The sequence below is a fragment of the Halichoerus grypus genome, chromosome 8 (assembly GCF_964656455.1).
Source record: "Halichoerus grypus chromosome 8, mHalGry1.hap1.1, whole genome shotgun sequence".
Lineage (NCBI taxonomy): Eukaryota > Metazoa > Chordata > Mammalia > Carnivora > Phocidae > Halichoerus > Halichoerus grypus.
Genome location: NC_135719.1, coordinates 62,083,133 through 62,106,531, shown reverse-complemented (window position 1 = coordinate 62,106,531; position 23,399 = coordinate 62,083,133). Strand labels below are relative to the sequence as shown.

Here is a 23,399-nt window from a genome sequence, read left to right as displayed (position 1 = left end):
AACCCTGTTTGTTTCTCAGGTCCATAGTCCCTCATGGTTCATCTCTCCCTCCAATTCCCCCCGCCCATTTTTCCCTTCCTTCTCCTAATGTCCTCCATGCTACTCCTTATGTTCCACAAATAAGTGAAACCATATGATAATTGACTTTCTCTGCTTGACTTATTTCACTTAGCATAATCTCCTCCAGTCCCATCCATGTTGATGTAAAAGTTGGGTATTCATCTTTTCTGATGGCTGAGTAATATTCCATTGTATATATGGACCACATCTTCTTTATCCATTCATCTGTTGAAGGGCATCTTGGCTCTTTCCACAGTTTGGCTATTGCGGACATTGCTGCTATGAACACTGGGGTGCATATGGCCCTTCTTTTCACTACATCTGTGTCTTTGGGGTAAATACCCAGGAGTGCAATTGCTGGGTCATAGGGTAGCTCTATTTTTAAATTTTTGAGGAACCTCCACACTGTTTTCCAAAGTGGCTTTACCAACTTGCATTCCCACCAACAGTGTAAGAGGGTTCCCCTTTCTCCACAACCTCTCCAACATTTGTTGTTTCTTTCCCTGTCCATTTTTGCCATTCTAACTGGTGTAAGGTGGTATTCTCAGTGTGGTTTTGATTTGGATTTCCCTGATGGCTAATGATGATGAACATTTTTTCATGTGTCTGTTAGCCATTTGTATGTAAGAAGAGGGGATTCTGAAGTTTTGAAGTCACAAAGGTGTGCTCAGGACAGAAGTATGGCTTATAGCAGCAAGAGCATTTGATCTTTCCACTGCCCTAATACTTCACACATAGAGGCAAAGGAACGTCTAAGAGTCAAGTATTCCATTTTCACTGTGGCACATTACCATAAATTACATTTTCCTGTAAAAACAATGCTATAAATGTTGATTATGTTTCCAGACAGGCCCATAAGTACTTATAAGTACTTTTTAGCCAAAATTATATTGGTTATATTACAGTTACACAAGTTTTTATAGTCTCATCTAAGACTTAAACTACCACTTATAACACTGTTTAGAACTAAGACTTCATTTTCCCAGGGCAACAGTTTTTTAGAACATGAGCCATTTGTGAGTTTGGAAGATTGTCTGTTCAGAATCAAATATTTGGTTAATCTCATTAAATAATCTTAAAAGGGTTTAATCATAAGACAATTTACATATATTAACCAATTCTGCCCTCCTACCATCACCATTCTTTCCATTTCCCTAATTATAATTTCATAAAATTAGTACTTAAAAATTTTTTAAGATTTTATTTTAGAGAGAGAGCAAGTGAGCCTGCATGCGCACACAGGGGGTAGGGGCAGAGGGAGAGGGAGAGAGAGAATCTCAAGCAGACTCCATGCTGAGTGCGGAACCTGATGCAGGGCTGGATCTCACAACCTGAGCCAAAATCAAGAGCTGGATGCTTAACTGACTAAGCCACCCAGGGGCCCCTAGGTCCCCCAGGACTTTTAAAAATGCTTATACCTTTTATAATTTGGTTTCATCTGTGAAGTTTTAAATATCTACTTATATTCCTTAAATCTCTGATTTAAAAATTAATCAAAAATATTTTCGGGTGCCTGGGTGGCTCAGTTGGTTAAGTGTCTGCCTTCGGCTCAGGTCATGATCCCAGGGTCCTGGAATCGAGTCCCATATCCAGCTCCCTCCTCAGTGGGGAGTCTGCTTCTCTCTCTCCCTCTACCCCTCCCCTTGCTCATGCTCTCTCTCTCTCAAATAAAATCTTTAAAATATATATTTTCTCACCTTAAATGCAAGATTTTTCTTTTTATTTTGTCTTGAGCAACCTCAAAATATGCTTTATGAATGAGGATTATCATGCATGTTTTTAGTTTTCTGTTTTTTAAAATATTTGACAAATACCATATGATATGATCCCACTTAAATGGGAAATATTTAAATTAAGGGAAATAATGTGAGTTGCCTAAAAAATAAAGTATGATAAGCAATTTCTCAAACTATACAAATACTACTTACAACACTCAACTTATTGATTTGAATCAGAAAATAGTCAATTACTGCCTTTCCTTTAGGATTTTTCACTTACAGAAATAAAAAAAATTGGCTTATTTAGTATAGCCACCAATGTAAAGACAGTCAATTTATAACAAATCTCTTATTTGTTTCCAGAATTAAAAACTATAGTTCCTTCTGCTAACCACATAAGTAAATCATAATGCAAATGTGTTTTAGAAACCCCTGGACTGAAGGTCTCCCCCATCACTCAAGCTTTCTGGGAAAAATGGGAAAAAAAAAAAAGCCTTAATTATTTTAACAACCAAAAAAACCACAAATCAATGTGAAATGTCCAGAATAGGCAAATCCATACAGATAGAAAGTAGATTAACAGTTGCCTAGGGCAGGAGAGAGGCAGGAAGTAGAGAAGAAAGCAGAAATGGGGAGTGACTGCTAATGGGTACAAGGTTACTCTAAAATTAGATTGTAGTGATAGTTGCGCAACTGTGAATATACTAAAAGCCATTGAACTAAACACTTTAAATGGATCAATTTTGGGCGCCTGGGTGGCTCAGTCATTAAGCAACTGCCTTCGGCTCAGGTCATGGTCCCAGGGTCCTGGGATCGAGTCCCACATCGGGCTCCCTGCTCCGCGGGAAGCCTGCTTCTCCCTCTCCCACTCCCCTCTGCTTGTGTTTCCTCTCTCACTGTCTCTCTCTGTCAAATAAATAAATAAAATCTTTAAAAAAAAAATAAAAATAAAAAAAAATAAATGGATCAATTTTATGGTATGTGAAATTTTTAATAAAGCTATAAAGGAAATCACATGAAAAAAACTGAATTGAAAAATATTTTTAAATATAATAAAATCTAAGTTCTTCCTATGGGATGTTAGTTTATTAAATAAGTGACAAAACAAAAAATTAAAACAGAAAATGACATTCCTATTTTAATTTTTCAGTTTTTTAATAGTACACTCACATTTAATAACAAGTAAAAGTTTGAAGAATTCTAGAAAAAAAGCATTTTAGTTCAGAAACTAAAAAAATATTTCAATTAATTAAACAATTATCTTCTCACTTAACGAAAATAAAACTATTAGATACCAGTATTTTAAATGACTATAAAATTTTTAATAAACGTCTAAAACTATTAATTCACAAAGAATCCCAACAGAAGAGAAGGGGGATATTAGTTAATTCACAAAGAATCCCAATAGAAGAGAAGGGGGATATTAGTGCATCAAATTTGGTCACCACAGAATGGCTTTAGATCATGATCAATAGTGGATATTAAAGAGAGCATTCATGCATGATTTCAACATTTCAGCATTTTTACTGGCAAAATCTGCCACGAAGATCACCATCCAGTATATCCTTCAATGTCTTTACTCAATGTCCTTTACTGGTCGAGGTAAAAATTTCTTTTGAACACAGAGAAAGAAGATACATTCTATCAATGATCTTTGTTTAGGGACCAATGAGCATTATAAAATTCATCACAATGGATCTCATATGACTAGAAACTCAGAAAAATTGGTCTTAATTTCATAAATTTTTCTTTTTCTTGATTTCTGATATATTATGCTCTTTACTACTACGTTACCACAAACTTAGCCCTTATTTTATCTTGCTCTAAATGTCATTTTATTGATATTTTTAAGATGTACAATATTTAAATGTGTTTTTGAAACAGATGAAGTATAACCAATTTTGAAAATAGCATTTTCAAAAACAAAAATAAACTCTTACCTGTTTGACATCCCGAACAAGATGAAATAGCATTGGATTAGTTGGACCTTGTTTCTTTAAGGAAAAAAAAATTAAAGCAAATTATTATTTTTCTTCAAAATAATGTAACAACTTCTTTTGTTACTTACAGGACTTTATGAAATTATATTGTTGCTCAAATTATATTGTTTTTCAGCTAAATGAGTTCTGTTCATAAAATGGAGCAAAGAAAAAGATAAACCATTTCATATCGTCGTATTTACCTTCAAAAAGATGTATAATTTAGGTTATGTTTTACTTATGCAAAAACACAAATTTTAAATCATGCAAACTTTGAAAGCTTTACAATTCTATCTTTAATTTACATTTCTTTCATTGAATGGAGCTGTACACTTTTTTAATTTTTTAAAAATTTTATTTATTTGAGAGAGAGCAAGAGAGAGAGCATGAACAGGACAGAGGAAAAGGGAGAAGCAGACCCTCCACTGAGCAGGGAGCCTGACGCGGGACTCGATCCCCAGACTTCAGGATCATGACCTGAATTGAAAGCAGACACTTAACTGACAGCTACCCAGGCGCCCCAGCTTTAAAATTCTACATAATATCTAGGGGCGCCTGGGTGGCTTAGTCATTAGGCGTCTGCCTTCGGCTCAGGTCATGATCCCAGGGTCCTGGGATCGAGCCCCGCATTGGGCTCCCTGCTCTGTGGGAAGCCTGCTTCTCCCTCTCCCACTCCCCCTGCTTGTATTCCCTCTCTCGCGGTCTCTCTCTCTGTCAAATAAAATCTTTAGAATAAAATAAAATAAAATTCTACATAACATCTAAAGATGACTGTTCCTAATACTGGGTATAAACTCTTATTTTGCCTTACTTTGCTCTTTCTTTTTATAATATTTAATCTATCCACTCAGGAGCTGAGTTCTCTCTGGCAATTCTTCTCCTTATGTTAATTTTTTTAAAAATATGAAATATTTCATATTTTTTAGGTATTGGCAAGTTTCATTGTATTTTCCCTAATCATACAGAAAAGTAATACTGAGAATTCTATTTTATCTTAGTCCATTAATGTTAAATATAACTTCTAAGTATAAAATAAATATACTTTAATACAGCAGTTTTCAAAGCGTGGTCCAGTTAGCTCCCGAGGGCCCCCAAGACCCTTTTAGGCAGTCCATGAGATCAAAAGTACTTTCAGAATCATGTTAAGATGTTATTTTCATTTAGGGCACCTGGGTGGCCCAGTTGGTTAAGTATCCAACTCTTAGTTTCCACTCAGGTCGTGATCTAACGGTCGTGAAATTGAGCCCTATGTCAGGCTCCGTGCTCAGCCAGCTTAAGATTCTCTCTCCCTCTTCCTTTGCCCCTCTCCCCCCCAAAACAAACAAACAAACAAACAAACAAACAAAAAAACCACGTGTTATTTGCATTTTTTCATTTCTCTCAGTGTTCAGTGGAGTTTTCCAGAGGTTTCTTGTGCAACATCGTAAGATTAAATTCAAAAGCTACCTTCTAGGAAGCCATATAAAGAGATTTGTAAGACAGTAAAACTATTCTACTCTCCTCACTAATCTATTTTTCTTGAAAAATGTTATTTGTGTTAACATGTAATGGATTTAGTGTTGTTACTTAAAATTAGTATTTTTTAAATTTCTTGATTTTACAGTCTAATGCGGTAAATACCGACACACATAAATAAACCCTCTTTAGAACAGCTCTTTTAAGTCCCCAACAACTTTTTATGTAATAGGACCCTGATAACAAAGTTTGAGAACCACTACTTTATCATGTTATATAATCCTTTAACTTTAAACAAAGCTTATCAATAACTGATGCTGAAAAGTAAATATCATCTTGATAACTCTGAGTTACACAATTAAAAAAATTACCTGTCTTGCTAATGGGATCAATTTTTATTTTTTATTACTTTTATAACTGCTTTACATTTCAGGGGTATACCTTAGTACTTCAGCACAATGAATAATCCTTTTAATTTTTATACCTGTTTGCTAGAAAGAGTAGAATGCCAACAAAGTTCAATCTAACTGTGCTAGATACTATTAAAGAAAAAAAAATGGGGGAAAATAAAGATATAATCCCTACTCAAAAGAAACTTACAATCCACAGGGAAGATATAATTGTCCTCAACTAACTATGCCAATGGGTTCGTGGAGGAGTGGCACAGATTAGAACTATGTTCTAAATAATGAATAAAATTCCAGTAAGTGCAGAGTAGCTGAGAAAAACACACACCAGCAGTGTGTATACAAGAAATGCTTTTTTAAAAAGTTTATATTTTGGGGGACTAATAATAGGTAGAAACATAAATGAAACATCCAGTATGGGAAGGTGGGTGTGGGAATAAAAGGCCAAGTGACAGTTAGCTAGGGCAAAATCTCAAAAGCTGAAAAACTTTGGAAATCAAGCTAAGAGCTTGGGTATTATTCTATACACACTGGGGAGCTATCAAAGATTTTTTTAACTGGGGAAAGATATGGTAAAATATAGGGTTATAATAATTAGCTTAAAGAATTGATTTGAAGAAAGGACAAGATTAGATTAGATTACTATAATAAGACTGCTATAAACACAAAGTACAGACATTAGGAATGAAAAGGAGGAGATAAACAGGCAGAAATTGATGAATGAACAGACAGCTTTGCAGAGAAGTCAAAGTTAGAAAGCTAGGATTTGGTAATAGTGTACCTCAAAATATAGTACAATTAAATTAATGTTGGTAACATGGAAAACCAGTAACAAGGGCAGTATTTACTCTCTCCAATGCTAGACACATGAACTGAGAAAGGCTTTGTAAAGGAAACAGTTTTCAGGAGCTCTCTAGAAAAAAAACGAAAAATTGTATGTAAGCTAAAAAAGGGATACCACAAGGTCAAAATCACACATGTAAAAAAAAAAAAAGGAGAAAACAAAAAACAATGTGTAATTTATCCATTAAGAAAAGGCATCAAAAGAAGTTTGGTGTAACAAATGACCACCCAAGAGAAAAAAAAAGAAGAAGAAGAAGAAAATACAATGACTGTAATTAAGAAGCTGATCCTATGGTTTTAAAAAGGGATGAGGGGAAGGAATGGGAGACAGGGTTATTAACACTTTACCTCCTTCCTATGTGACTATGGTGACAGGGAAAATCTCAGAAACAAGGAAAGGGTTTCAGATTGTCACATAACCAACCCACCCTAACACTGGCTGTAATTCTTCCAAGTAATCAAGAAAATCATTAAAGGTTTTAGCAGTAGAACTGGATATGTTCAGGTACAATGACACTTCCCAAAGAGATAACCTTAGTCAACAAAGAATTTTAACATATACTTACTGTGTTATAAAGTTCTTCCAGTCTAGGAATGGTAAGGAATTTATGCATGCTTACTCCATTTTCAATAAGAAGTTTCACAAACGCAACTCTATCCATTACAAGAGCATCAAGCATAGCTTGTTCCAAGGACCCAACCTAAAAGAAAATAAAAATTAATCAATATATTTCACAGTCTAATTATACAAATAGTTCTAAATGCAAGTCCTTATTTGTTCCTGAACAGTATTAGAACAAAATTAAAAAGATGCAAAATAGGGGCACCTGGGGGGCTCAGCCAGTTAAGTCTTCAACTCTTGAGTTTGGCTCAGGTCATGATTTCAGGGTTGTGAGATCAAGCCCCGCATCCAGTTCCACGCTGTGTGCGGAGCCTGCTAAGATTCCCTCTCTCTCCCTCTTGCTCTGCCCCGCCCCCACCTCAAAAAAAAAAAAAAAACCACCCACGCAAAATAATAAAAGGCTAAGACTCAAGGTATAAAGAGAATAGCAGAAAAGACCTCTATAGGGTAGCATTCCCCAAAGAACATTTCATAAGCAGTATTTCTGCAGGAGAGTAAGTGTTATATAGGGATAAAAAAAAAAAAGAATCCATCATTAAGTCAATTTAGGGGAAAAATATCTTAAGAGCAACAGTTCTCAATGTTTAGGAAAGGTTTTTTTTGAGGGATCATTTCAATAACTGGGGGCTATTATTACCAACATTCAAAGGATACCAGAGATCATACAACATGCCAGACAATTTCACTCAAAAAGGAATTGTCCCATATCTCACACAACTTTGTTATCCTGTTATATGTTCATGAATAAAAATGCAATAGTTCTGCTTTACATATAAACACAAAGTATTGTCACGGTTTGTTTTACAAAATGAACTTTCCAAAAATACAACCACCATATAAATTAGGTAAGATGGTACTTAGCTTTCTTTAGAACTTTAACAGAATTATTCACCATTAGAGAAAAATAACATCTCCAAACAGCAACACAATCTGTGCTGTTTGAGTTTAATGTAACACATGTATATCAGTCAGCATTTATAAGCTGTCCCTTTTAAGTTTTTAGGGACTCTTTAGATAGATTTCAACAAACTCTGAATCAAATGCTATTAAATTAGTGGAGACACAAATACAGAGATTTCATTAAGTACTGTTAATAAAGGGTATTTTATTAATAGAACATTAATATATTTAATATTAATATATTTTATATGTATGATATTAAGATACTTTAATATCTCATATTATTGCTTCTGTATATATTTTTTTAAGATTTTATTTATTTGACAGAGAGAGAGAGAGAGAGCTGTAGGCAGAGGGAGAGGGAGAAGCAGGCTCCCCGCGGAGCAGAGAGTCCGATGCAGGGCTTGATCCCAGGACCCTGGGATCATGACCTGAGCCGAAGGCAGATGCTTAACCACCTGAGCCACCCAAGCACCCCAACTTCTGTCTATTTTTAATATTTTGGTACCATATGATAAAATAAAACTTTGTGGTGAAAAATCAATACCAAAATGATTGTTTTTTTTTTTACCTCTCATTTTCCAATCTTACTCTGATTCTGTCTTCAGAAGTTTACTAGACAACTATACAACTTCTCTACAGTAGCTTCTATTAACATTTCCTTCTCCAATGTATCCTCTATTTTCATCACTCAGCAAAGGATTTGGTCACCAAGATCTTTTTCAGGATATAGACTAAATGCAAACCTTACACATGATGGGTTTTCAAGATGAAAGATCTTTTTTCTGCAGTATTTTTTTACCACTCAGTTCTATGTCATAACAAGGGAAATATTTTGACACTGCACTTAAAGATAAGGCCAAACTAATTAATAACACTGTAAAACTTATTTTCTCATACTAACAACTGGTCATTTATCATGGCATGTTATTCCTATTCTAGTTAAGATTCTTTCTCTTACCACATACAAATAATTCTGATGTTATTACTTATTCTAACATTAACTATCTGTACTCTTAATTCCTATTTGATCATCTTCATGGGTGTTTTTCTGCTCGCATGGAATTTAAGTCACCAACAACATTCGGTATTAGTGTGCACTAACAACTGCAGCATTTACACTGATTCTACATAAAATAAGTGTAAGCATCTAATTAGTTATGCTATCTATATGTTGCCATTCTTAAGCACCTCTGCACTGAAGTATCTATTTTTATTATAAATCACCTTCATTTGTCTTTATTACAATAGGGCATTATATTGTTTTTTTTAAATTTGTATAGAAATGCACTCAATGAAAGTCAATTTTCATATAATAAAAAGGTCATAATAAAACTGACAGGTTCTATCTGAATTGAACAAAAAGAAACATTCTATCTGAATTAGGTTTATAACCACAGCCTTAAAACAAAATAAACCCTGACAAAATTTTCACATCTGAGAAAAAAAGGTTTAAAGAAAAAGTATCTGTTTTGTTCCGCATTTCTTCATACATTCAATGCATTCTGAACTCCTAACAAATGAAGAGTAAAAACAGTAAAACAATTATGCTGCAAACTCTAGCATGAAGGAAAGCACAAAATCAAATAGATAATAATTGTGCAGAACAAATCCATGACATAAACCGCATATACATAGAAGATAAAGGCTTTGTCCATGCCTTTACATCTGAGATTTAAAACCCCAATGAAGTTATTCAAGGAAATAAAAGGTTGGTTTACTGTTACAGTTTTACCACAGCTGATTAACATTAATTTTTTCCACTGTAGTCCTACAAGAATGAAAGTGACTATTCTTTTTTACTATTCCTACAAGAATGGAAGTGACTATTCTTTATTATTTATAGGAAATACATTCCCATGGTTTAAAAAAATAATCAAATACCAAATTGGTATAAAATGAAACTTTGTCTCCTCTGGCCCTCATCTCTACAAACATATCCCATAATAAGAGTTTCCAGAAAGGTTCTATGACTACACAGTGCCTGCAGATATGCCTGAATGTGTGTACATCCATAAACAGAATTTGCTACAATGAAGTTCATGCTATGCATACTTTTCTGCAATTTGCTGTTTACACTTTGTAGATAGAAAAGATCTAGCTCATCCTCTGTAAAGACTGGATAAAATAATCCAAGGTGGGGATGAACATTTATTTTGCCAAGATTCCCAGTGATTCAGACATATAACAAAAATTTGTCAAGTGTTTACTATGCCAGTCTGTGAATACAGCAGGTTAACAAAAAAATTCTTTTTTTTTTTAAATATTCTTGCTTCTGTAAAATTTACTTTCTAGGAGTAGAAAGAGAAACAAATGGCTAAGATATATGGTGATAAATGCTAAAGAAAAAAATGGCAAAGAACACAGAAAATGCTGTCACAGGGGACTGCTAATAAAGTAGGGTGGATGGGGTGCCTGGGTGGTGCAATCAGTTGAGCGACTGACTCTTGGTTTTGGCTCAGGTCCTGATCTCAGGGTTATGAGATCAAGCTCCAAGTCAGGGTCTACACTCAGCGTGGAATCTGCTTGGGATTCTCTCTCTGCCCCTCCCCCCACCCACACACGCTTGTGCTCTCTCTCTCTGAAGTAAATAAACCTTAATAAAATAGGGTGGACAGTAAAAGCCTGAGGAGGACATGTTTGGTTAGAAACCAGAAAAAGAGGGGTGCCTGGCTGGCTCAGACAGAAGAGCATGTAACTCTTGATCTCGGGGTCGTGAGTTTGAGCCCCATATTGGGTAACAGACATTACTTAAATAAATGTTTTTTTAAAAAAAAGGTAAAGAGAAAAAGAAAAATCAAGTCCAGGTAGGCATCTGGAGGAAACTGTTCCAGAGAGAAAAAAATAGCAAGTACAAAGATGAGGGGAGCATTCTTAGTATGTTTTAAGAAGACGCCAATATGGCTACATAAAAGAGTGCAAAGGGAATGGTGTTAACACATAAGGTAAGAGAGGTAGTTAATAGGGCAGAAGATGTGAAGCCCTATAGGCCATCATAAGGGCTCTGGATTATGCTCTGTGTAAATGTGATGTGATCCATCTTCTGTCTAAGAGGAAGAATGAGAATAAGGAAACCAAGGAGGATGCTACTAAAACAGTATAGAAGGCTGATAGCAGATTGGACCAGGATGATAAAAAATTGGGTATTTTGAAAGTAGATCTGAAAACATTTACAAATGGAATCGGACTGGAATATATGAAAAAGAGAAAATAAAAAACGACACTAAGATTTCTTATCCCCAAACTGGGAAAAGGTTGTTGCCATTTAGTAAGATGGGAGATGGGAAAGACCATGGAAGGAACTGTCTAAACATCTAAGATAACACTGTAATGAATTCTTTTTTTTTTTTTTGTAATGAATTCTCTTGTACATAGAGGACTATTTCTTTTTTCCCTTTTCATTCCTTCCTTCCTCCCCCCTTTCCCTTCTTTTTTCTTTTAACCTTTTGATCCCTTCACCCATTTTCCCCATTTCCCCACCCCAATCTGTTCTGTTATCTATGAGCTTGATTTTTCTTTTTTAATTCCACATATAAAAGAGATCACATTGTATTTATATTTCACCTAGCATAATGATCTCAAGATCCATCTATGTTGTTGCAAATACCAAGATTTCAGTCTTTCTTATGGCTGAATAATACTCCATTGTATATATACACAATTTCCTTATCCATTAATCCATCAAGCCAGAAAACAATGAACAAAACGGCAGTAAGTACATAGCTATCAATAATTACTTTAAACATAAATGGACTAAATGTTCCAATCAAAATGCACAGCGTTTAAATGGATTAAAAAAAAAAAAACAAAACCAAGACTCATCACCTATATGATGCCTGCAAGAGATTCATTTTAGATGTAAAGTCACAGACTAAAAGTGAAGGGACAGAATAAGATATTCCCTGCAAATGGAAACCAAAAGACAGATGGAATAGCGATACTTATCTCAGACAAAACAGACTTTAAAACGAACACTGTAATAAGACAAAGAAGGCATTACATGATAATAAAGGAGTCAATCCAACCAACATTTGTAAATATTTATGCATTCAACCCAGGAGGACCTAAATATATAAAGCAAATAATAAAAGACACAAAGGGAGAAAGAGACAGCAATACAGTAATGGTAGGATACTTTAATACACCCCCCTTACATCGATAGATAGATCATCCAGACAGAAAATCAATAAGAAAATACTGGCCTTAAATGGACTTAACAGATATTTACAGAACATCCCCATCCAAAAGCAAAAGAACACACATTCTGTCAAGTGAATATGGAATATTTTCCAGGCTAGATCATATGGTAGGCCATAAAACAAGTCTTAATAAAATTAGGAGGACTGAAATCATATCAATCATCTTTTCCAACCACAATGGTATGAAACTAGAAATGAGTTCTATGAAAAAGAACTGGAAAATTCACAAATATGTGAAAATTAAATAACATGCCACTGAACAACCAGTGAGTCAAAGAAGAAACAAACAAAAATACCTTGAAACAACTGAAAATGGAAATAAAAATACCAAAATTTGTAGAATGGAGCAAAAGCAGTTCTAAGAGGAAAGCTGACAGCAATAAATGCCTATCTCAAGAAATTTTAAAAGTCTCAAACACCTAACTTTACATCTCAAGGAATGAGAAAAAGAATAAACAAAATAATCCAAAATTGGTAAGAAGGAAATAAGAAAGATTAAAATAGAAATTAATGAAATAGAAACTAAAATAACATAAAGAAGATCAAATTAAGAGCTGGTTCCTTGAAAAGATAAACGAAAGGTTGAGAAACCTTTAGTTAGACTCACCAAAAAAAGGAGAGGACTCAAAATAAGAAATAAAACAGGAGATGTTACAACTAATACCACAGAAATACAAATGATTATAAGAGACTACTATGAACGATTATATACTACAAAATTGGGACAACCAGGTGCCTTGGGTGGCTCAGTCGGCTAAGTGTCTGACTTCGGCTCAGGTCATGATCATGGGGTCCTGGGTCTGAGCCCCATGTCGGGCTCCCTGCTCAGTGGGCAGTCTGCTTCTCCCTCTCCCTCAACCCCTGCCCACTGCTCGTGCTCTCTCTCATGTTCTGTCTCTCTCTCAAATAAATAAAATCTTAAAAATAAAAAATGGGGGCGCCTCATTCATTGCAAACAATTCAGTTGTTAAGCATCTGCCTTCGGCTCAGGTCATGATCCCGGGGTCCTGGGATGGAGCCCTGCATAGGGCTCCTCCCTGCTCAGCAGGAAGCCTGCTTCTCCCCTTCCCAACCCCCTGCTTGTGTTCCCTCTCTCGCTGTGTCTCTCTCTGTCAAATAAAGAAAATCTTTAAATAAATTAATTAAAAAAAAAAAAAAAGCACAACCTATGGGCTCCCTACTCTGAGGGGAGCCTGGTTTTCCCTCTCCCTCTTCCGCTCCTCCTGCTTGTGCTCTCTCCTTCTCTCTCTCTCTCTCAAACAAATAAATGCTTTAAAAAAAATTGGACAACCTAGAAGAAATGGCTAAATTCCTGGGAAAATACAACCTACCAAGACTGAATCATGATGAAATGGAAAATATGAACAGACCAATCACTAGTAAGGAGATCGAATCAATAATCAAAAACCTATCAACAAACAGGAGAGCAGGACCAGGCTGCTCACTGGTGAATACTACCAAACATTCAAAGAATTAATACCAATCCTTCTTAATCTCTTCCAAAAAATAAAGGAGGAGGAAACTCTTCCAAACTTATTTTATGATGCTAGCATTAACCTGATAGCAAATTCAGATAATGACCCAAGAAAATTACAGGCCAATATCCCTGATAAACAGATGTACGGGCGCCTGGGTGGCTCAGTCGGTTAAGTGGCTGCCTTCGGCTCAGGTCATGATCCCAGGGTCCTGGGATCAAGACCCACATTGGGCTCCCTGCTCAGCAGAGAGCCTGCTTCTCCCCCTCCCTCTGTCTCTGCGTGCCGCTCTGCCTACTTGTGCTCTCTCTGTCAAAATAAGTAAAGTCTTAAAAAAAAAAAAAAACAGATGTATAGGCACTATTTCTAAGACTTCTTTCAGTTCTAGGATTTTTAGCGATCTATACCCTATAGAAAGTAAGGTTTTATCATGAGGAAAACAGAACTTATTAAATCCTAAATGGATCTGGATGCTGTAGAAATGTTTAGCTAAACCAATTTTGCATTTTAGGCAGACATAAAATGTCAAGTTAGATCACAGTTCCAGCAAATACTTGGTTATTACACAGTCTAATTTAATTTCATAGTGTATATAGATTATTTACATACCAGCCACTGCTGTCCATAAACAAACACATGATTTTTGGCAATGTCAACTCTATCCCATGCCAATGTAAGGATGAGCTGGTCAAATGCAGATGCATTAGTGCCTAAGTGAACAGAGAAAACAGTTGACAAGATCAATTAATTTATCTCTATTAAAATGTGAGCACTTATGAATTCTCCCCATTCCCTTTTAATTAACTTACATAGCTCATTTCAGTCACTGTTCAGAGGCAGCCTGCCTCAGAGAGATAAGGTTACCCCCCAGGGTTGAGGGCTTTTATTTTCCAACTACAGAAAACACACAGCCTCATTCATTGCAAACAATTCAGAATGCAGAACAGTAAGAATAAAACAAAGATATCTGTTTCTATCACAGAGACAGTACCATGTTAAGATTATGAAAAACATCCTTTGTCTTCCACAAAGAACATGCACTTTTCTGCGCATATATAAATTCATACAAATACTTTTGTCTATGCAAAAGTGTATGATACTATACAAAGTATTTAGTAACCTATTTGATGTACCTTAACATCACACCTTAGTTTTGTAGAACAGTACATACAGATTACCTTATATACATATTAATACTTTTACAGGTGAACTAAAGTTGATTCAAAAAACACTCTAGTGGCCATTCAAATTATTTTGAATTTTTTGGTGAGTATATTTTTATGCACATGCTTGATTATTTAAATAGGATGATTCTATAGAAGCCAAAATGCTGGGTAAAGAATATATACTTTATAACTTTTGATATACTGCCAAAATATGTTCCAGAAAGGTGATATCATCCATCAATGGTACAAAAATATCCAAGAGGGGAGTAAAATGCTTCTGTATTAAGATTTACTTTGTTTTAATTATAATATTAACCATCTTTCCACATTTTTCCCAAGCATTTATATTATTCTGCTAACATCTTTTACATAAATTGACTCATTTTTCCATGAGGTAGTCACCATCTTACTATTAGTTTGTAACAACTCTTTGTGGTCCCTCCAGATTCCTATTCTTTAATTTCCTCACCTATAAAATGAGGAAATAACAGGAAATCTGCCTCCTAGGGTTGTTGTGAGATTAAATGATAAACAGTATAAAACACTAAAACACAGTGGCTAGCACAAAGAAGTCTATGGCAAATATTAGGTTAGGTGTTCTCTCTTTATTTTTTCTATGTATGCAATCCCATTTATTGATCTTTCCCTTTATAAGAGTTTCTGGATTTTCTATTATTTATGATGTCTTTTTCCCAAGATGTAAATATATTTTATTATAGTATTTTTTAAATGTTTACTCTATTGGCAATTTATTATGGTCTAATATTTGGGAAATTCCTGTGAATAACAACAACACGGTGTCTTCTTGCTCTGCTCCTGTCACTTCACTGCATACCTGGACTTTCAAGTACCCACCCAGATGGGACACTGTTTCAGCTTCTAATTTTTGGCAAGATTTTTCACTGTAATTCTGTTTATCGGTTGGATGTCTTTGGCAAGATGAGAGGACAACACAGTTCAATGGGATGTGTGTTAACCCTTTAGTCCTCAAAGATACCACTAGCTTTCTTTCCAAACTTCCTTTCAGAATGAAAACAGCATGTTTAAGAATGTTTTAATTTCTATCAACCAAGACCTCGTTACCTTTAAACACTTGCTTTCAGCCAATTAAAAATGCACAACATTCTTAATACTGTAATTAAATGGGTCTGCTGGCAAAAACCCTGCTAGAAATTAAAAATTTTTTTAAATTTCTACAAGACAAAACAAAAGCCCATTTACTGTCACAGAAAGGTAACACTGTGTCTTCCACAAAGAACAATTATTGAAAAATTCAGTTCCCAAACATTTAGCTAGATTAAAAAGTTCTCTTATATAAATAGGCTATAAATAAGATATTACAAATAAAAAAATTTCTAAATCTTACCTTTAAGCAGTGCAGTAAGTATTGCTACATCTATATCTTGATGTTCATCTGATCCAATGTGGAAAACCGTGATCTAAAAATCAATTCATAATATTATGCCTTTATATTTTCAAAGCTAAGGCATAACGTGTACAAAAAAAGTAATTTCAGACTACATGGGAGATAATGTTTTGGGGGGTTTTTGATCAGAAATTACTTCATTTCAACCAAAAATCCCCACAAAATTAAAAAACTCCTATCATTACCAAATAAAAATGGCAAGTATACTAAAAATATTTAGTTTCATATTATATTCATTTTTTGACCTATCTTAAGATGGTCCTTTACTAGAGTAAGCAACTTATGGCCTAAGACTACAGATTATATGTCTGAGTAAATCCTGATGTTCTTCCTGCAGAGTGAACATTTAACTCAAGTAATGTATATATGTGTTTTGTTTTGTTTTTTAAGAGTTTATTTATTTGTCAGAGAGAAAGAGAGAGAGTGCACACAAGCAGGGGCAGCGGCAGGCAGAGGGAAGAGAAGGCTCCCCGCTGAGCAGGGAGCCCAATGCAGGACTCGATCCCAGGACCCTGGGATCATGACCTGAGCCGAAGGCAGGCGCTTAACCAACTGAGCCACCCAGGCGTCCCTATATAATAGTGTTCTTGAATGAAAAATGTTTTATTCAATCCTTTTACTGGAAATTTCTTTAAATTATTTGAAGTGAAATGCCACTTGAGAGGTTTTTATTTAATAACATTTTTTCATAAAGTAAAAGACTATCATAACCCCATACACATTTTGCAACTTTAGTGTACAAAAAGGAAATGCATGAAAAACAGATCAAATCATGTTATCATCTACCTGTCATAGTTGTTAAAAAATTTTATCTCTGAAAACTTAAGCCCATGTTTAGATAACTGAAATTAAGCAACACTGATCTTTAATTTAATTTGAGCATTCAGAGTAAAATAAATTTTTTTTCCAAATATATTCTATTTTTTTTTTTAGTTTTTTTTTTTTTTCCAGTAATCTCTACACCCAATGTGGGGCTCGAACGTACAACCCTGAGATCAAGAGTTGCTTTGCTCTACTGATTGAGCCAGCCAGGCACCCCTCCAAATATATTTTAGAGATGCCTTTAACTACTCTTTACAGTTCCTCCTTGATTCTAGATATAATCTGTTGAGGCCTAGTTATTAAACTTTTCCTAAAACAGAAGTGCAAATATATGTCTCAATACCATATAAAAACTATAATCCTTCTCTGATATCACTGTTTGAAGAAAACAATAAATGACTTTTTTTCTTTAAGATTTTATTTATATATTTGACAGAGAGAGACACAGTGAGAGAGGGAACACAAGCAGGGGGAGTGGGAGAGGGAGAAGCAGGCCTCCCGCAGAGCAGGGAGCCCGATGCGGGGCCGATCCCAGGACCCTGGGATCATGACCCGAGCCGAAGGCAGACACTTAATGACTGAGCCACCCAGATCCCAATAAATGACATCTTTACATGGTTAAAAAATACTTTAAAATTTTAAATCCAAATTAAAAGCAAAAGTATTTCAGGGTGCTTGAGTGGCTCATTCTGTTGGGTAAGTGTCCAACTCTTGGTTTTGGCTCAGGTCATGATCTCGCAGTCACAGGATCAAGCCCCAGGATGGAGCCCCACATGGGGCTCGGTGCTCAGTGCAGATGTTGCTTCAGATTCTTTCTTTCTCCCCCACCCTCCCCCTTTGCCCCACCCCACATGCACTCTCTTTCCTTTCAAAATAAATAAAATCTTAAAAAAAAAATATTTCACCTATTTTATAATGTGTTTTGAATGAAATAAAAAGGCTTATTCTGCTGAAATCTACTTACAAGCTCCTTTCTTTTCATGCACTCCATCAGTGTTTGAAATAAATGAACTGCTTCATTCTGGCCAAAGTTAAATGTTTTTTTGATGGTTGAAATAATATCTGGCTCTGCTGCATCAGGAAGATTGCTGGAGAGGAAACATAATTAATTCACTGATTTCAATTTCTATTATTTGTAGAATCTAATATGAAGTATAGGTGAATCCATGTAAGACCTTTAGAGATAATGTATTAATATTAAATACTTGACCCTGAGTGAAATATTGTCCTTTATGAGACTCCCAACTATAAGTCATATGGGGGGAAAATGGAGTTATTTTTCTCTTTGAATTATTTTTTTTTGAATATTATTATGTTATGTTAATCACCAAACATTACATCATTAGTTTTTGATGTAGTGTTCCATGATTCATTGTTTGTGTATAACACCCAGTGCTCCACGCAGAATGTGCCCTCTTTAATACCCATCACCAGGCTGACCCAGCCCCCTCCCCTCTAGAACCCTCAGTTTGTTTCTCAGAGTTCTTTGAATTATTTTAAATTGTTTTACAAGGCATGTGCTGCAACAGCACTACTCACATTTTATAAGCTACTCTATAAACCTAATTTTAAGATATTATGGTGTATTAAGCAATACTTCAAGATGTCTTACACATGAGCACATTCACATTTTTCTCTCTTCCTCATAGTTAATATATTTATATGGCTCAAAAATATGATGATATAAAACATTATTAAACATAAAAATGAAAATTCATCGTGAAAGTCTCTTTCCCACTATCTTCCATCTGCCCAGTTCCATCTCAACTGCTTTCCTTTTTCCATATATATACTTTGGTAATTTCCCAAATCTAGTACACAGATACCAACCTTTCTTAGCTACAAACTATTCTGTTATGTAGATATACCATAATTTATCTAGCCCTCTTGATATACATTCTATTTTGTACCAATCTTTTACTTTTATAAACATTGTAATGAGTAACTTTTTATGTATTTCACATGTATAAAAAAGTACATCTGTATAAACAATTCCTAGAAATGGATCTAATGGGTCCAAAGATATGTGCCTCTGTATGTTTGACAGATCTTGCAAAATTGTTCTCTATGTAGACTGTTATATTTTAATTCATTCCAATAATGTATTAGATAAGCTATTTCCTCAAACCGTACAAGGTATTGTATTAAACTTTAAATTTTCATGTTCATAAAATACTGAAATGAATCTAATACTTTAAAAGCCACAAGCCTCTTTACATAGTTACTGAAATCTTTTTGTAATCACACACTTACCCTCCCTCTTCTGTTTGCTTATGAATATATGCTAGTAGATCTGCAGCTCTGCCTGTTCCTTCACAAACAACAACTGGAACAGGAGGACTTTCTTGAAGATACTCTAGAACTGTGAGGATAACATTTGGCCCGCCCTCAAATATAAGTGCCACCACAGGGACACCTTGTCCAATTCCTTAAAAAAGTAAAAGTTTATAAGACATTAGGCAAAATACAGTAATTTAATCTTATTTTTTACTTAATCAAAACACAAAATAAAAATAAAAAGCCAAAATATAGTTTCTTTTAAGACTGTGTTGACTTCATTTCAAGCATTCAACATGATACCAATCTAGCCTAAGTGAATTAAATACTGAATGAATTACTTTTTCATTAACTTAAAGTCGTTCTAAATGACAAAGAAAATAAATGATTAGGCATGCACTAGAATTCAGATTCACTGAAAAGTGAAAATTATTTTGTATATTTCACTAATTGAACTCCTGACAAGAAATTTATAACGCCAATTTGTTTTTTAGTTTGTTTTTTAAAGATTTTTTTTAAGTAATCCCTTCACTCAAGGTGGGGCTCTAACTTACAACCCCAAGATCAAGAGTCATATGCTCCACCAAATAAGCCAGCCAGGCACCCCTAGTTTGCTTTTCTTTTTTTTTTTTAAAGATTTATTTATTTGACAGAGAGAGAGAGAGAGACTGCGAGAGAGGGAACACAAGCAGGGGGAGTGGGAGAGGGAGAAGCAGGCCTCCCACCGAGTAGGGAGCCCAACGCAGGGCTCGATCCCAGGACCCTGGGATCATGACCTGAGCCGAAGGCAGACGCTTAACGACTGAGCCAGCCAGGTGCCCCTAGTTTGCTTTTCAATACTCTATGAATTGAACTTCTAATGTATAGTTGTTTTTATTCACTTTTAAAATGTATATTTCTGATTTCAAACGCATTGAGACATTAATATAGAAGTTAATGACAGAGTCAGGATTATATAAATGGAACTGATCAATAAAATCCAGAACCTCTACAAGAGTAACAGAAAAGATTTAGTGAAGAATACCAATTTTTGTTTTTACAATAACCTGCAATGCAGTGAGAGAATCCAAAATACAAGTAACTGTAGGATTCTAAAATGTTCCTAAATTTCGGGAGAGAATATGACTCCATCATATCTGAATGCACCGTTCAATAATTTTGTATTTCTATTTCACTTTGTCACAGACCCCACCTTCCTTGGTGTCCTAGGATTATATAATTTCTTCTTTTTGAAACTAAAATCTAAATGTTGAACCAGAAAGTATGACCGTGGTTGGAAAGGAAGACAAGTGTCAAGAATACCAACTTTTAAGACTTAACTACCAAAGAGTGACACCTATTCATGTTATAAACTTTAAACAAGATGATTCTTACTTTGCAATAAAGTATTCCTTTTTCCTCTTCAATCCTGAATTTCAAGTCATGTATTAGAATATATCACACATTAAAAATATTTCTGAATTCCTTGGGCTGCAATAGGATTACAATAGCAAGAGCTTTCAATGAACTTCTGTGGCTTTGGCATCAATATCTGAGTACCCTATTTGGCCTCAGACTTCTTTCCCTAAGTCTATTTTGTCTAAGGTCATTTTTGTTGTTTCATATGTTGTCTTGCCACAAAAGGAAATGAGCACTTTAAAGAACCTTTTTAGAATGTTGCTGGCCATTAATATACCTAGAATAATTTGAACAATAACAAATTTATAAATTCCCTTACTAGCATGAATTCTTTGCTGATTAATAGTTTTTTCAAGTTCTCTTCTCAGTCTGACTTCTGCCCCATACTTTCCAACAGTGCCATCATCCACCAATATGAAATGGGAATGTAGATTATTCAGAACATTCAATTTGCTCAGAGGGTTCAACAAGGTTTGATAAGGAGCAACCACCTAAACAATAGCAAACATAAGAGTTAGTGGGGAGGATTTAATATAAAGAAAAAATAAACTTTAAAATAATCTGTAAAGGCAAGAAGGTGGTAAAATTCTATTTACAATATAGTAACAAATAGAAAATGTCAAACAATATGTCAAAAAGCACAAGTTTTTAAGCCAGCTGATGATTAATCAATAATGGGTCAGACCATACAATTATATTTCAACTCTTATTGCAGAATATATATTATTTTATTATCACATGCAAAAGAAACAAAATAAATGAGTATATAGTATGAAGAAACTGTTAGGTTATTAGTGAATAAAGTGCAATACACAAAGGACACTGAATAAGAACAATCTAATATCAATTATAGTTTTCTATTTTTCTAGCCCTCATACAATCTTTAAAATTGATATTAGAAATTTAATTGCACTTGAAAGTGATCATTATAATTCAGTAATTCTTTTCTAGTACTCTCTTGATAAATATTAATAACCAATTCACATGTCCTTAACCTACTCAAATAAAACACTAACATTTGATTACTAACTTAGTGACAGTAAAATTAGTTCTTAATAACATAGTCATTAAAAATTTAATTACAAAGACTGGCATGATTTGGAAAAGGTGTAAAATAGTTATAGAGAAAGGCCGAAACCAAAACGTACTAATACTATAATGACAATTACTTATATCTATGAATGCATTCTTGGAAGGATCATAAGAAAACCTCAGGAAAAAAGGAAAAGAAAGAAAACCTCAGGAAAATACTTTTTTTTTTTAAGATTTTATTTATTTGACAGAGAGAGACACAGTGAGAGGGAACACAAGCAGGGGGAATGGGAGAGGGAGAAGCAGGCTCCCTACGGAGGAGGGAGCCCGATGTGGGGCTCAATCCCAGGACTCCGGGATCATGACCTGAGCCGAAGGCAGACGCTCAACAACTGAGCCACCCAGGCGCCCCTCAGGAAAATACTTTTTAAACATAATTTGAAAAGTATGGTATGATCATGAATAGTTTAAGGTGACTTGCACTATTCTTGCTCTAATTTTGTTTATACAAGTTCAAATATAAGAAATTTTTAAAATCATTCTTACATCTCTCCCAACAAGATCATTTCTGTTTTCAATCACTCCCCAGGGTGCTATTCCAATAGTGCAAATCTTTCGAGATGATCTGGAAGCGTGTTCTTTGAGGGCATCACCAACATGTTTTGCCACACCTGTTCATATAAAATTTAATTTACTTTATGTGAAAGTAGTTACTGTTTTCAGAATAATCCTGTACTCAATCTATAACATTATAATTGTTGATATTTTTCTTTACACGAAGATAAAAAGCAACAAGGTCCAAAAGACAAACTTACAAAAGAAAACACAAGGACCAAAACCAAAACAAAACAAAACAAAAAAACCCCACAATGTCAAATCACTACAACTGCCTGAAACACACGTAAAAGTAACTTTTACCATGTTGTTAGGCCTAGTCCTCTCTTAGATTCCTCCTGTAAGTAACTGTAGTTTTTTGTTATTGCTCTACACATCATCTAAAAAAAAATGAAGAGTATGGCTCAGGACCATAAGCAAAACACACACACACACAACAAGCAACTACAAAAGTTGTCCAACTGAATCAAAAATTAGGAGAAAAGTAGAAAAGACAATTCAAAGGAGCATATGACTCCTCATTATCACTTAGGGGTTGAATTGTATCCTTCCCAAAATTCATATATTGAAATCCTAATCCCAGTACCTCGAAGTGTGATCATATTTGGAGACAGGTCCTTTAAAGAGGTTATACATTTAAAAATGAGGCCACTAGGGTGGGGACCTAATCAATCTGCCTGGTGTCCTTTTAAGAAGGTGAAATTTTGGGACACAAAAAGAGCCACCAGGAATGCACATGCGTGGTGAAGAGGCCACAGTGAGAAGGTGGTCATCTACAAGCCACAGAGAGAGGCCTCAGAAGGAACCAACCTGCCAACATCTTGATCTTGGACCTCCAAAACTGTGAGAAAATAAATTAATTTTGTTTAAGCTACCCAGTCTGTGGTCTTTTGTTATGGCAGCCCTAGAAAACCAATACAACACTCAATTTGCTTTTTATAATGCATGAGATCTCATTCCTCACCCGGATTATGGAAATAGCATCTTCCCTGGTCTTCCAGTTGC

General features: G+C 34.9%; 1 protein-coding gene across 3 annotated transcripts in view; it reads right to left on the bottom strand.

Moving 5' to 3' along the window:
* TRPM7 (transient receptor potential cation channel subfamily M member 7) overlaps positions 1–23,399 on the bottom strand; it is a 117,325-nt gene that overhangs the window by 50,554 nt on the left and 43,372 nt on the right. For all 3 annotated transcript variants that reach the window (XM_078079348.1, XM_078079349.1, XM_078079350.1), the window contains exons 6-13: positions 22,326–22,450; positions 21,067–21,238; positions 19,326–19,500; positions 18,037–18,160; positions 16,191–16,263; positions 14,268–14,368; positions 7,029–7,163; positions 3,719–3,772 (exon numbers count right to left, since the gene is read on the bottom strand). In XM_078079348.1, coding sequence (XP_077935474.1) covers positions 3,719–3,772; positions 7,029–7,163; positions 14,268–14,368; positions 16,191–16,263; positions 18,037–18,160; positions 19,326–19,500; positions 21,067–21,238; positions 22,326–22,450 — 959 coding nt within the window. The remainder of the gene's footprint in view (positions 1–3,718; positions 3,773–7,028; positions 7,164–14,267; positions 14,369–16,190; positions 16,264–18,036; positions 18,161–19,325; positions 19,501–21,066; positions 21,239–22,325; positions 22,451–23,399) is intronic.